The sequence below is a fragment of the Heteronotia binoei genome, chromosome 13 (genome assembly GCF_032191835.1).
Source record: "Heteronotia binoei isolate CCM8104 ecotype False Entrance Well chromosome 13, APGP_CSIRO_Hbin_v1, whole genome shotgun sequence".
Lineage (NCBI taxonomy): Eukaryota > Metazoa > Chordata > Lepidosauria > Squamata > Gekkonidae > Heteronotia > Heteronotia binoei.
In genome coordinates, this window is record NC_083235.1 from 12,785,484 (window position 1) to 12,799,910 (window position 14,427).

At 48.9% G+C, this 14,427-nt stretch overlaps 1 protein-coding gene across 1 annotated transcript in view; it reads right to left on the bottom strand.

Annotated features, from left to right (window-relative positions):
* The window catches only part of GNL3L (G protein nucleolar 3 like), a 36,746-nt gene extending 22,762 nt beyond the window's left edge, over positions 1 to 13,984 (bottom strand). Inside the window, exons 1-4 of the mRNA XM_060253117.1 lie at positions 13,902 to 13,984; positions 6,903 to 7,005; positions 6,735 to 6,772; positions 154 to 255 (exon numbers count right to left, since the gene is read on the bottom strand). Coding sequence (XP_060109100.1) covers positions 154 to 255; positions 6,735 to 6,772; positions 6,903 to 6,915 — 153 coding nt within the window. The 5' untranslated portion in view covers positions 6,916 to 7,005; positions 13,902 to 13,984. The remainder of the gene's footprint in view (positions 1 to 153; positions 256 to 6,734; positions 6,773 to 6,902; positions 7,006 to 13,901) is intronic.
* Positions 13,985 to 14,427: the final 443 nt, after the last annotated feature.

The window sequence follows — 14,427 nt, forward strand, 5'->3', positions numbered from 1 at the left end:
AGCTGCCCTTTCAAGGACAGCTCTGCAAAAGCTATGGCTGACCCAAGGCCATTCCAGCAGCTGTAAGTGGAGGAGTGGGGAATCAAATCTGGTTCTCCCACATAAGAGTCTGCGCACTTCATCACTACACCAAACTGGCTCTCTTCGACTCACCCGTTTCTGCTTTTGTACTGCTTCCTTCTTAACATGCTCTTTGAAATGTGACAGCTGAGGCACTCCCTGGTCTTTTTTCCCATGAGGCTTTGCACTCCTTTTCTGTGGAAGCCAAAAGCATCGGTGAGAGCCAGTTGCCAACCTTTTGGTGAGGCCTGGAGGTCTCTGAGAATTGCAGTGGGGCACCAGACTACAGAGACCAGTTCCCCTAGAGGAAATGGCAGCTTCAGAAGGCAAACTTTATGGTATAGAGAGGCTGCTGAATTGCAACTGATAAAGAAGTTCAAGACAATGCATCCACCTGGACTGAATCAAGACCTAGGTTTCCTGTCTCATTACCAATACTGATTTCTCCACACCTGCTGCCTGTCTGCATATCACACCTAACCCAATCACACCTTCTACTGTCATCTGACTGCATCTTTTGGTTCTTGGGAGGGTAAAGTGGGAGGGCTTCTAATGTCCTGGTCCCACTGATGGACCTCCTGATGGCACCTGGGTTTTTTGGCTACTGTGTGACACAGAGTGTTGGACTGGATGGGCCATTGGCCTGATCCAACATGGCTTCTCTTATGTCCTTATGAAATCACTCCACTTTCCAATATATAGGACAGATGGACTCACATTCTAGTGGTGAGCACTGACTCACAAAAGCTCATAACCCACCACAAATTTTATTAGTCTTTCAGATGCTACTGGACTCTCTCTTTTTTCTGCGGTATACCATATACCAGAGCGAGAGCCTTTTCAGTGGCAGCCCCTACTCTCTGGAATGCTCTCCCTGAAAACATCAGGCCCTGCGGGACTTGTCACAGATCCGCAGGGCCTGTAAGACAGAGTTGTTGAAACAGGCCTTTAACATCTGATGGAGGCGACCAGTACTTCACCACTCCACAGCACTGATATCCTAACCCAACTCAAACAGAAATGTAATGCGCTAAACAACATCATGGTAAATAGCGCTAATTAATAACTAATAATAACGCCATTTAAGGATTAGAATTCTATATGCTTGAGATGTTTTAACAATTTTACTGTGATTTTATTGTAATGATTTAATTTCATGTTGTTTTAACCACTGCTAGCCACCCTGAGCCCATCAGGGGAGGGCGGGATATAAATATAATAAAATACATAAATAAATTCTAGATGAAATCGCACCCCAGATTCCCCTCTCTGCTGGCACTACCCCCAAATCCCCAGGCATTTTGCAGGCCTGAGACAGGAACTATAAGACAGACACTGAACTGTACTCGGTGTCTGACATCAGAGTTCCAGAAATGCATCTCATCCTCAAAAGCAGCAACAACTGAAAAAAGACTGTTGTTCTTCCATTATATTCAAGACCTAAAAATACAGTAATGCAGTTCCCTGGAATACAATCTTCGTTTCCTCATCCCCCAGCAGCTAAACCTCCACTAAATGAAAGTGAACCAACACACACATACTCTCACAAAGCAGCCAAAGTAAACACGGTTAGCAAGCGCACACTTTTGTGATCTCACTGGGGCAATTTACTCACGTTGCTGAATGTAACCATCTTCTGCATTTCAACCAACTTCTTCCGACTAATAGGAAAATGAAAGAACAGCCTAGGGGGTGGAGTTTTCCTCCAAACAAACAGAGGGACTGAGTGTCGGAGCGGGAGTAGCAGAGTGAGGGAGATGACTTGCCCGACACAGGGCTTCAGGAAAGAAAATCAGGCAGACACGTGCAACTAGTGCCAAAAGGTGTATTAACATATATACACAACAAGTGCTCTCTTGTGCAGTCTATACAATATCACCTCCACGGACAAAGTGCTTCGCCTAACCACCATCTCACAGGGAGAGACCTGTGTGATGCACACACAGATCATATATAGTCCAAGCAGCCAATCCTGGCCGTGCTGACTCAGCAGATTGCATCACTTGGCTTCTGCCGGCTCAAGCCGGTCTGCTGATCAGGTCACTGTGACCTAGCCTGGCAGCTAGATCACCAGCTGTCATACTGTGGCTGTCAGACTGGGTTTATGTAGATTCTTGCTCCAACACACCTCCTAATCTATTTAAACCCAGTATACCCAAACACTTTACACAGTTTTCATGTTCACTTGCAGTTAAACATTTCGTGAATATATCAGCGGCATTCTCATCCGATGTACACTTTATTATTTTTATGAGGTTTTTAGCCGCTGCTTCCTTCACATTTTGGTACCTGATAAGTATATGCTTGCTTTTCCCTCGAGCAGCTTGGTTCTCCGTCAGTTCTTTGGCTGCTGAGTTGTCAGTATATACTGAAACTGGCAAATTTACAGGTATGCTAAAGTCCCTCATCAGTTGTACTGCCCACTCTAGGTTAAGTACACATTCGTTTATGGCACCGTACTCTGCCTCACACGTGCTACATGCCACCAGGGTCTGCTTGGTGGCTTTCCATACTACTAGGGCATCTCCCAGAAATATTCCAATTCCTGTGGTTGATTTTGCCTTGGGCCGGTCCCCCCAGCTTGCGTCAGCATAGGCGCGTAGTTCAGGTTTTTCTCCTACTCTGAGGGATAGCTTACGTTCTATTGTGCCGCTGAGGTAACGTAGTACTCTTTTAGCCGCCACCCAATCTTTGTGGTGGGGTTCAGCATTTTTCTGGCACAATATATGTACCGCATAGCTGATATCTGGCCTGGTCCAGCACGCTAGGTGCAATAAGGACCCGATCAGGGACTGGTATAATGGTACATTCTTGAATATCTCACCTTCAGGTTCCTTGCTATAACCTGTGGTCATGGGTGTTGAACCTCCTGACTCTCACACTTTACCTCCAGTTCCTGCATTTGAGGCTCTGCCTCCTGACTCTGCTCGTCAGGCTCTGTGCCAGCATTCGGCTCACCTTCTCCAGCCCCACTGGGTGCCACCTCCTGGGCTGGAGTTCTGGGCTGCGCTCCAACATCGTTATCGCTACTTGGCAGCAGGACAAATTGTTTCTGCAAGGAGTGCAACCTTGGCCAGCTGCTTTCTTCATTGAACTGGGCACTCTTATTAAGTGTTATCTTGCTTTTGCTATTGCAGAAACGATAACACCTGGCCCTTGGCTTGTAGCCCAGAAAAATTAGGCTCTCTGCCCGGACATCCCCCTCCCCGCTACTCGTGGAGTGGATGCCAACCCGAGCCCGTGACCCAAAGACTTTTAAAGAACTCAAATCTGGGGTCTTGTTCAACAGTAACCTGTAAGGCACATTTTTCACAGTATTACACCAAACCCTATTTTGCAAAAAAACAGCTGCATGTATGGTTTCTGCCCAATAGGTCATTGGCAGTTGTGCATCCTCTAACATGCAATACATCACATTCTGCAATACAGCCCCATGCCCATTTTCTCGGGGCGTTGCCGGGTTCGTCAGACGGTGGGCGATGCCCTTGTTCTCCAGCCAACGTTTCATCTGGTTAGATAAGAATTCCCCCCCTCTGTCGGTTTGTACAGCCAGGAGATTAACCCCTAATTGTCTCTCCACTGCTTTGACCCACTTGGTGAATGTCTTATACACCTCAGACTTATGCACCATGGTGAAAACCCACGCGTACCTCGTGTGGTCGTCGGTGGCCACCAAGCAGTATCTCCTCCCCGACAGACTCTTTGGCAATGGGCCAATAACGTCTAAATGGACTAGTTCCAGGGCTCGTGTGCTTTCCCTTGAGCTTTCTTTAGCAACAGCACACGCCTTGCTTTTGGTCTTCTTGCAGACCTGGCAATCCAAGTAACATTTGCAAGGATTTACTTTCAAACTAGGCACAAGCTCCAGGGTTTTCTTTAACGCCCTAAATCCGCAGTGCCCAAGTCTCCTATGGAGCAAATGTATACAATTATTGTGCACAGGCTCATTCGACACCTGAGCCACCTGGGCACAATCACTCTGGACCACATACAGTTTACCTTCCCTCTTTCCTGTCACAAGCAACTTTCCCCCACCTCCCAGGATTTTGCAGCAGGTTTTCTCAAACCTCACCTGGTATCCCTGGTCAAACAGTGTGCTAACACTCAACAGGTTAGACTGCAGTGAGGGTACATACAACACATTTTGCAACATACATTTCAGTGCAGGAAATTCCACATTGCCTGAGCAAACAGAATTGGCAGTGGTCCCATCAGCCAATCTCACATACTTATGCTCAGGACTGTCAATGTTTTTCAACAACTCCTTCTCGCAGCAGAGGTGGCTCGTTGCCCCGGAGTCTAAAATCCAAGCAGACCCTGTGCTCTCTACTGTAGACGTGACCAGCCGGGTTGCTTCCTCACACGGGCTGGCGGTCCTCCGCTCTCGCCGCACACGCCCCCGCCTCTTCTCCCTCTCAGGGCAGGCTCGGAGCAGGTGCTGCGACGACCCGCATCCATAGCAGCGACGGACTGCAAACGCAGTCGGCTCCACTTCCTCCACCTTCGGACGCCTGCCAGCAGCAAAAGCTGGCTCATTCTTGGCTGTCTTCCCGGACACACCGATAACAGCACGCTGCCCGGCCGACACCCCCGGACAGCTCACGGCCGCAATTCTCTCTTGGAAGTCAAGCAGGTGGGCACAGACGTATTCCATGGTCAGGGTCGCTACGTCCACCGTCTCCAGAGAAGTTATCAGGGGAGTGTACTCAGGTGGCAACGACGACAGCAAAATGTACACTCTGTCGTCTGGAGCTACAGTCTTGCCTCTTGCCTCCAGCTCAACGAAACAGTCCGTTAGCCATTTGATGTGATCTTTCACACACCCTCCAGCCGGCATAACGGTGCGGAACATCCTCCTTGTCAAGGCCATGAGGGAACCAGCAGTGGTGCTAACATGCACCGCACTCAACGCGTCCCAGGCAGCCTTGGGAGTGTCCTTCCCTCGCACATAAACCAGCTGGTCATCTCCTATAGACAGCACTATGTTGGCCAGTGCCTTATCCGATAACACAGTCTCGGCAGGAGATAAGTCAGCAGGGGGGTTACTCACGAACAGCCATTGCCCTTCACGCTTGAGGTAGTGTTGCATTCTCAGGCTCCACACCGCGTAGTTGGCTGAGGTGAGCTTCTCAACGGCTACTCCAAGCTGTTGCTGAGCCATCGTGCCGACTCCTCCTCACAGCTGGCTGCCGACGTCCCTCTGGCTCTCAAACAGAGAACGGTGGTGCTTCTGTGTCCTTCACCGGCGTTCCTCGCCTCCGGCTCTTTCCAAACTCACAGTCAGCTCAACTCTCAACTCTCTCCTCCGCGCAGCGGAACCGCCCTGGGCCCATAACCCTGTCGGAGCGGGAGTAGCAGAGTGAGGGAGATGACTTGCCCGACACAGGGCTTCAGGAAAGAAAATCAGGCAGACACGTGCAACTAGTGCCAAAAGGTGTATTAACATATATACACAACAAGTGCTCTCTTGTGCAGTCTATACAATATCACCTCCACGGACAAAGTGCTTCGCCTAACCACCATCTCACAGGGAGAGACCTGTGTGATGCACACACAGATCATATATAGTCCAAGCAGCCAATCCTGGCCGTGCTGACTCAGCAGATTGCATCACTTGGCTTCTGCCGGCTCAAGCCGGTCTGCTGATCAGGTCACTGTGACCTAGCCTGGCAGCTAGATCACCAGCTGTCATACTGTGGCTGTCAGACTGGGTTTATGTAGATTCTTGCTCCAACACTGAGAGCCACGTGGCTCTGTCTGCTTGCCCCGCCCCCCTGCAGCTTTCCACTTGCCGGATTTAAAGGCAAGCATACATTCAGAAACACAACCAGTTGCAAGTCTCTTCTAAGCCTGGTGGCTTAGAAGGCACATGAAGGCTGTTGCGGTGAGACTTCCCCCTGCAAGCTAGTTGGCTGATGGTGGGAAGGAGCCTGAAAAACCAGGGGATCCCCCACTGGGACCTGGGAAGCCTATTTCTTCTGCCATGTATGCAAGAAGGAGCCAGGTGCTGTTTACGCCCAACGTTTTGTGTATCTTTCTTTTTGAAGTCTTCTCATAGCTACAGCCAGGGGTCGTTTTGTAGAAAAATAGGTGGTGGAGCTCATTAGCATATGCCCCCCCCCAGCCAAAAGCAACCCGATGCAAGAATGGAGAGGCCCGGGCAAGCAAGGCCTGCTTGGACTGGTTAGAGATCCCCCCCCCAGTCAAAAGGCAGGCAAGCCACCCGCCGCCCAAAATCACATAAGAAGTGGAGAAAGGATGGCGTGGGCTTCTCCAGGGGTGAATGAGGGCTGCTGGGGGCGTGGCAAAGCTGCCCGCTCTCCTAACCTAGGGATTGTTATGCAGCTGCACCTACTATTCAATGGACAAGGTAGGTGGGGAGGAGGAGGGGGAACCCTCAGAAAGGTGCAGGAGTTGTGCTCCTGTGAACTCCTGTTAAATCTGAGGCCTGGTTATAGAACAATCCAGTTTCTACTCCCTGCGCTGCACTGGAACGGACCTCACGGAGACAGCGGCTGATCTTCTCAGTCCCAAAACTGAGAAGTCCCAAGTCTTGCTCCTCTCCACAGCCTTTGCTAACCACCCTCTTCTGTTTTACTCCCTCCAAGTGTCCCAAGCCCATTCTCCACAGCCTTTCACAAAAACCCCCATTTCAGTGGCCCAGCCTGGCTCACCTTGCTGTGCTTGGGTTTCTTCCCAGATTTTTTCTGCTCTGCAAAAGGAAAGAGAGAGAGAGAAAGAGAGAAGGGGTAGAAGAAAAGGCATCTTGTTGCACATTTGGAATTCAAGTAGGCATTCGTGCCAGATCGAAGCTGGCACTCGAACCGCAAGCAGGGACTTACTGTGCCGAGTCATGGCTCTGAAGATGAATGAGGCAAAGCTGGGCTTCTCTGTCCAATATCGGATTTGACAATCACTGGAGAATCCTCAAAGTTACTCCTGCGCCTAAGAATGTAAGAGAAGCCATGCTGGATCAGGCCAATGGTCCATCCAATCCAACACTCTGTGTCACACAGGGGCCAAAAAAACCCAAGTGTCATCAGAAGGTCCACCAGTAGGGCCAAAACTCCAGAAGCCCTCGCACTGTTGCCCCCCAAGCACCCAAGAACACATAGCATCTCTGACCCAGACGTAAGAGAAGCCATGCTGGATCAAGCCAATGGTCCATTCACACCAACACTCTGTGTCACACAGGGGCCAAAAAGCCCAGGTGCCATAAGGAGGTCCATCAGTGGGGCCAGGACTCCCACTGTTTCCCCCCCAAGCACCAAGAATACAGAGCATCACTTGCCCCAGGCAGAGAGTTCCAACAATGCCCCATGGCTAATAGCCACTGATGGACCTCTGCTCCATGAATCTGTCATAAGAACATAAGAGAAGCCATGTTGGATCAGGCCAGTGGTCCATCCAGTCAAACACTCTGTGTCACATAAGAACATAAGAGAAACCATGTCGGATCAGGCCAAGGGCCCATCCAGTCCAACACTCTGTGTCTCATAAGAACATAAGAGAAGCCATGTTGGATCAGGCCAAGGGCCCATCCAGTCCAACACTCTGTGTCTCATAAGAACATAAGAGAAGCCATGTTGGATCAGGCCAATGGCCCATCCAGTCCAACACTCTGTGTCTCATAAGAACATAAGAGAAACCAGGTTGGATCAGGCCAATGGCCCATCCAGTCCAACACTCTGTGTCTCATAAGAACATAAGAGAAGCCATGTTGGATCAGGCCAATGGCCCATCCAGTCCAACACTCTGTGTCTCATAAGAACATAAGAGAAACCAGGTTGGATCAGGCCAATGGCTCCTCCAGTCCAACACTCTGTGTCACATAAGAACATAAGAGAAGCCATGTTGGATCAGGCCAATGGCCCATCCAGTCCAACACTCTGTGTCACACAGTGGCCAAAACCCCAGGTGCCACCAGGAGGTCCACCAGTGGGGCCAGGACACTAGAAGCCCTCCCACTGGGCCCACCCAAACACCAAGAATTTAACAGTGCCTGGGAAAGAAAGAAAAGGCATCCTCCCTGTTTCAAAATCAGAGGTCCAGACACAGTGGTGGAACGTGCAGTCAAGTAGCAGCCCATCAATGTTCCCTCTAAACTGCAGAGTCTCGTGTGCAAAAAGTCTGCTTTGTGTGCTACTGGCATTAAAGGTGTGAGCGACTGCATCAGTTCCCCAGGCTCCGCACCCACCCCCAGAGGTTTCGCAACTTGGACCTGACAAGACTACATGGTTAGTACTTGGATGGGAGACCACCAAAGAAGTCCAAGGTTGCTCTGCAGAGGCAGGCAATGGCACAAACCACCTCTGAATGTCTCTGCTCTGACCTAGATGGCCCAAGCTAGCCGGACATCATCAGCTCTCAGAAGCTAAGGAGGGTTGGCCCTGGTTAGTACTTAGATGGGAGACCACCAAGGACGTCCAGGGTTGCTACGCAGAGGCAGGCAATGGCAAACCACCTCTGCTCTTCTCTTGCCTTGAAAACCTCACAGAGAGATCAAATCTTGGCTATTATTTGATGGTGAATTGATGATGATGATGTTAACAGTAATAAATATTATGAACATATGAAGCTGCCTTATACTGAATCAGACCCTCAGTCCATCAAAGTCAGTATTGTCTACTCAGACTGGCAGCGGCTCTCCAGGGTCTCAAGCTGAGGCTTTTCATGCCTATTTGCCTAGACCCTTTTAGTTGGAGATGCCGGGGGTTGAACCTGGGACCTTCTGCTTACCAAGCAGATGCTCTACCACTGAGCCACTGTCCCTCCCAGTGTTACTATACTATACTATACTATACTATACTATACTATACTATACTATACTATACTATACTATACTATACTATACTATACTTAGGTTTATATTCTGCCCTACCCCGTGAACGGGCTCAGGATGGATTACAACATAAATTAACAATTAAAACAAGATCATTAAAACCAGTAAAACAATCATTAAAACAATTAACCTCATAATTACAAACAGGAAACACGAATAGTTCACAAAATTCCAGCTGGCCGATGAATCGAGTAATATCATATTATGGCTGGGCTGGGCTGTCAGATAATAATGATAAGGTTTGGATTAGTTCCTCCAGAAAGCCCAAAGGGTGCAAATGACTTGGAACTATGGATGAATTTTCAACAGAAAACATTTTAGCTTTGATAAAGGTGAAGGTAGTCCCCTGGGCAAGCACCCCGTATAAACTTGCACACGAGACTCTGCAGTTTAGAGGGAACACTGATGGGCTGCTACTTGACTGCACTTTCCACCACTTCTGGCTTCTAGTGTCCTGGCCCCACTGATGGACCTCCTGACGGCGCCTGGTTTTTTGGCCACTGTGTAACACAGAGGAGAAAAGGAAAAGGAGATTGAGGAAGAATCCCACTGCTACAGCACCAACCCCAAATCAGACTTTTCCCTGCAGCCACTGTGGCCGGACCTGCCTGTCCCGCATTGGTCTTGTCAGCCACCAGCGAGCCTGCAGCAGACGTGGACTACTGCACCCTTCTTAAATCTTCGTTCGCGAAGTCAAGCCGAGAGAGAGTAACACAGAGTGTTGGACTAGATGGCCATTGGTCTGATCCAACATGGCTTCTCTTATGTTCTTATGTGACACAGAGTGTTGGACTGGATGGGCCACTGGCCTGATCCAACAGGGCTTCTCTTATGTTCTTCTGTGACACAGAGTGTTGGACTGGATGGGCCACTGGCCTGATCCAACAGGGCTTCTCTTATGTTCTTATGTGACACAGAGTGTTGGACTAGATGGCCACTGGCCTGATCCAACAGGGCTTCTCTTATGTTCTTATGTGACGCAGAGTGTTGGACTGGATGGGCCACTGGCCTGATCCAACAGGGCTTCTCTTATGTTCTTATGTGACACAGAGTGTTGGACTAGATGGCCACTGGCCTGATCCAACAGGGCTTCTCTTATGTTCTTATGTGACGCAGAGTGTTGGACTGGATGGGCCACTGGCCTGATCCAACATGGCTTCTCTTATGTTCTTATGACAGATTCATGGAGCAGAGGTCCATCAGTGGCTATTAGCCATGGGATATTGTCCAATCCAATCCTATCCAAATACCTTTATTGGCATAAAATAAAAAGTACAGCACAGCAAATTTACATGGAGTTTCAGCTATAAAAACCAGTCAAACATGAAGAAGGGGAGCTAGTCTTTTGCTCCCTGATTGTTATGGCAGCCAAAAGGTACTTTGCAACCAGGCTTGTGATATGGGAACATTGGTCAGATTGTAGGAAAAAAACCTAACTTCGCTTCAGGTCATCCGTAAAAATTAAGACAGAATAAGTTTGATTATGCAGTCCTGCACTTCCCCATCAAAATCACAATAAAGTAAGACACGGGCGACCATTACATGGGCAGGAAGGTAAAGGAGATTGTGAGCCGCTCTGAGACTCTTTGGAGTGGAGGGCGGGATATAAATCCAATATCTTCTTCTTCTTCTTCTTCTATCCTGATCAGGGCTGTCGGCAAACCTCCCAGACAATACCGCTGAGGGTAGAACATCGAGTCTTGCTAACATAAAAGAGCGGCGTAACCGGGGTGAAGTACTCTAGGAAAGGTAGGCAGCAGGCAGCCCATGACCTGGGAAGATACCAAATGCTAAAGGGGAACAAGTTTTATGTCCAGAAGAACAAAGGGACTGTTTCTCAATATCTAAAATCCTCTGTTTCAGGATTCTGAATGCCTGCGTTTCACTTAGCATATAGAGAAGAAGAAGAAGATATTGGATTTATATCCCGCCCTCCACTCCGAAGAGTCTCAGAGCGGCTCACAATCTCCTTTACCTTCCTCCCCCACAACAAACACCCTGTGAGGTGGGTGGGGCTGGAGAGGGCTCTCACAGCTGCTGCCCTTTCAAGGACAACCTCTGCCAGAGCTATGGCTGACCCAAGGCCATTCCAGCAGGTGCAAGTGGAGGAGTGGGGAATCAAACCAGGTTCTCCCAGATAAGAGTCTGCACACTTAACCACTACACCAAACTGGCTCTCCAGTTGTCCTCTATGCATATAGAAGAATATAGGTTCTATGCATATAGAAGAATATAGGTTGTCCTCTATGCATATAGAAGAATGTATTTTCTTCTGGATCTGACTATACCAAGTGGAAACGAAGCAATCCGCTAGCATCGTATGGATATAACTAGCAGGGTCTGCCCTAAAGTGTAGGCGTAGCCAAAACTTTATAGTTAGTAACCATGCCCTGGTCTCAATCAAATGGGTTCCAGCCTCTAGGCATATTGCACCACAGCTGACACAGTTGGGGACCCCTAAAATACGGCGTAAAAATGCTGCCTGAATTTGCTCAAATTGGAAATGGAGGGCGCAAACCCAAACAGGGATCCCATATAACAACTGAGAAACTGTTTTAGCAAGCACCAGTCGTTTCCGACTCTGGGGTGACGTCGCATCACGACATTCTCACGGCAGACTTTTTAACGGGGTGGTTTGCCATGGCCTTCCCCAGTCATCTATATTTCCCCCCCAGCAAGCTTTGATATCGACATGGAAACAGGTTCCTAAAGTGCCAGTCTGGCAGCACAGTCTGAAGCTGAAGTACAGCCACAGAGCTCTGCACGGTGAATCAATAACTCACAGGTTATTGACAAATCAACTGAATTCAATGCCAGGCAAGCAGAATAGGAACTTCAGCCATGTGTGACATAGGGGTGCCAGCCTCCAGGAAGGACCTGGGGAATCCCCTGGAATTCCAGGTCATCTCCAGACTACAGAGATCAGCTCCCCTGGAAAAAACAGATGCTTTGGAGCAGGGGTAGCCAAACTGTGGCTCCGGAGCCACATGTGGCTCTTTCACACATACTGTGCGGCTCTCCAAGCCCCCACTGCCTCCATCAGCCAGCTTGGAGAAGACATTTATCTCTCTTCTGGATCTGACTATACCAAGTGGAAACGAAGGAATCCGCTAGCATCGTATGGATATAACTAGCAGGGTCTCTAAATTACTTCTCCAAGCCAAGCCAGCCAATGGCTTGGAGAATGAATTTAAAGTTAAAGTGGCTTTCTTTCCACCTCTTCCTCCCCCATCTTCCTTCATGCATTTAAAGTTAAAGTGGCTTTCTTTCCACTTCTCCCTCCCCCCTCCATCTTCCTTCCTTCCCTCCCTGTCTTGTGGCTCTCAGACATCTGACATTCACATCTTGCGGCTCTCGAACAGCTGACATTTATTCTATGTGGCTCTTATGTTAAGCAAGTTTGGCCACCCCTGCTTTGGAGGGTGGCCTATGGGGCACTGGACCCCACTGAAGTCCCTGTCTTCCCCAGGCTCTATCCCACCCTGGATCTGGCAAGCGTACATGCCACACACGCAGCAGGGTACGATCTTATTATTGGAATACAGGCAGTGAAGGCAAGCAGGGCTTATCATTACGATGATGAATAGTGTCACAGTCAGATATTTGACAGGCAGAAGGCGTTCAGCAACCCGGGATCTAGTCAAGTTTTTGGGAGAGGGTTGCCAATCCCCGGGCGGGAAATAACGAATAAATCCTGAAAAATTATTTCAAATGTATAAATGATTATTTTTCAAACACTACGAAATTACACAGCGTTCCATATTATCAATAATTCATGAATATAAGGTACAAGGCGCAGAGAATAAATTTTCAAAAGTGCTACAGGAATGTGTTTCCGTGTGTGCCGGTAAGTGGGATACGTCTCTTAGGCAAAGGAAGTTGAAACAGTACTACAGGCAACTTACCTGCTTACCAACTATACATAAAACTTCTTTAAAAGATGAACGTTTAAAGGAACATCTTGGAAATAGAAGAAATATTCTTGAAAATCAAAATCATCTGCATTCGGAATACAGTCGGCACTGGCACTTTATTTGTCCCGCGGAGTCGGGGGAACAGTCTTCAAGCGCCTCTAGTCGGAAACTGACATAATGAACTGAAAGCACTTTTGAAAGTTTATTCTCTGCACTTTGTACCTTATATGCATGCATTTTTGATAATATGGAACGATATGTCATTTCGTAGTGTTTGAAGAATAATCATATTTTTGAAATAATTTTCAGTATTTATTCGTTATTTTCCACAGTTGTTTGCGGATGTTGTAATAAGTTGTTCTGTCCTGTGGAACTCTAGGCTTTACCCCAATCCCCAGGTGGGGGCAGGGGATCCCCTGGTTTAGAGGCCTTCCCCACCTCCACCCCGGTTCAGGGTCATCAGAAAGCAGGGAGGGGAGGGAAATGTTTGCTGGCCACTCCATTATTCCCTATGGAGACCGATTCCCATAGGCTAGAATGGAGAACTGACCCATGGGTATCTGAGGCTCGGGGGAGGGGGCTGTTTTTTGAGATAGAGGCACCAATTTGCCGCATAGCATCCGGCGCCTCTCCTCAAAACAGCCTCCAAGTTTCAAAAAGATTAGACCAGGGGATCCAATTCTATGAGCCCCCAAAGAAGGTGCCCCTATCCTACATTCTTTCCAATGGAGGGAAGGCATTTAAAAGGCGTGCGGTCCCTTCCCATGTGAGGGCCAGAACTCCCTTCGGAATTCGATTATGCTTGTCACAACCTTTCTCCAGGCTCCACCCCCAAAATCTCCTGGCTCCCCACCAAAGTCCCCAGATATTTATTGACTTGGATTTGGCAACCCTATTTTGGGAATACGATTGTTTTGCAAGCCCCTCAGGAACTACAGAAGATCTCAAGGCAGCGCTCACAGCCGCCCCCCAGCTATGCATCGAAACCCCCCCCCCCATTAAACAGAGATCCGTGACCCCCACACACACCCTCCTCCCCCCAAATTTGCAATTCCCCCTCCCCCTCGCCTAATGAATCCTGTTACCCCAACAAGCAGGTTCCGCTTCCAGGGCAGCCGCCGCTTCTGGCAAACACGTGCTGCTTCCTGGTCGCCGCACGTGGTTTCCTGCGCGTCCCCGACAGGGGCTGCCTTTAGCGGCTTGAGTGCGCGCGCGCCCCGGTGTCGGGGACGGGCGGAGGAGAAGGAGCGTTTCCGCCTCGTGTTGCTGAGCTTGCACGGATGTGGGTTTGGGGGGTTTTCTTTGGGCTTGAAACAAAGCAAAGGGGGGCGGGGCGGGAAGAGTGACGCTGAAAGCAAAAATTGTGCCTTGCAGTAGCGACCTGGGATGATATTGTTATTATTTATTTATTATTAGTGTGGCTTTTTGTAGAAAAAGCCCAGCAGGAACTGATTTGTATATTAGGCCACACCCCTGGTGTCACTATTGTTTCACATGGGATTTTTTGATAGAGGAAGCCCAGCACGAACTCATTTGCATATTAGGCCACACCCCCTGACACCAAGACAGCTGGGACTGCATTCCTGTGGGTCCCTGCTTTTAAAAAGCCAT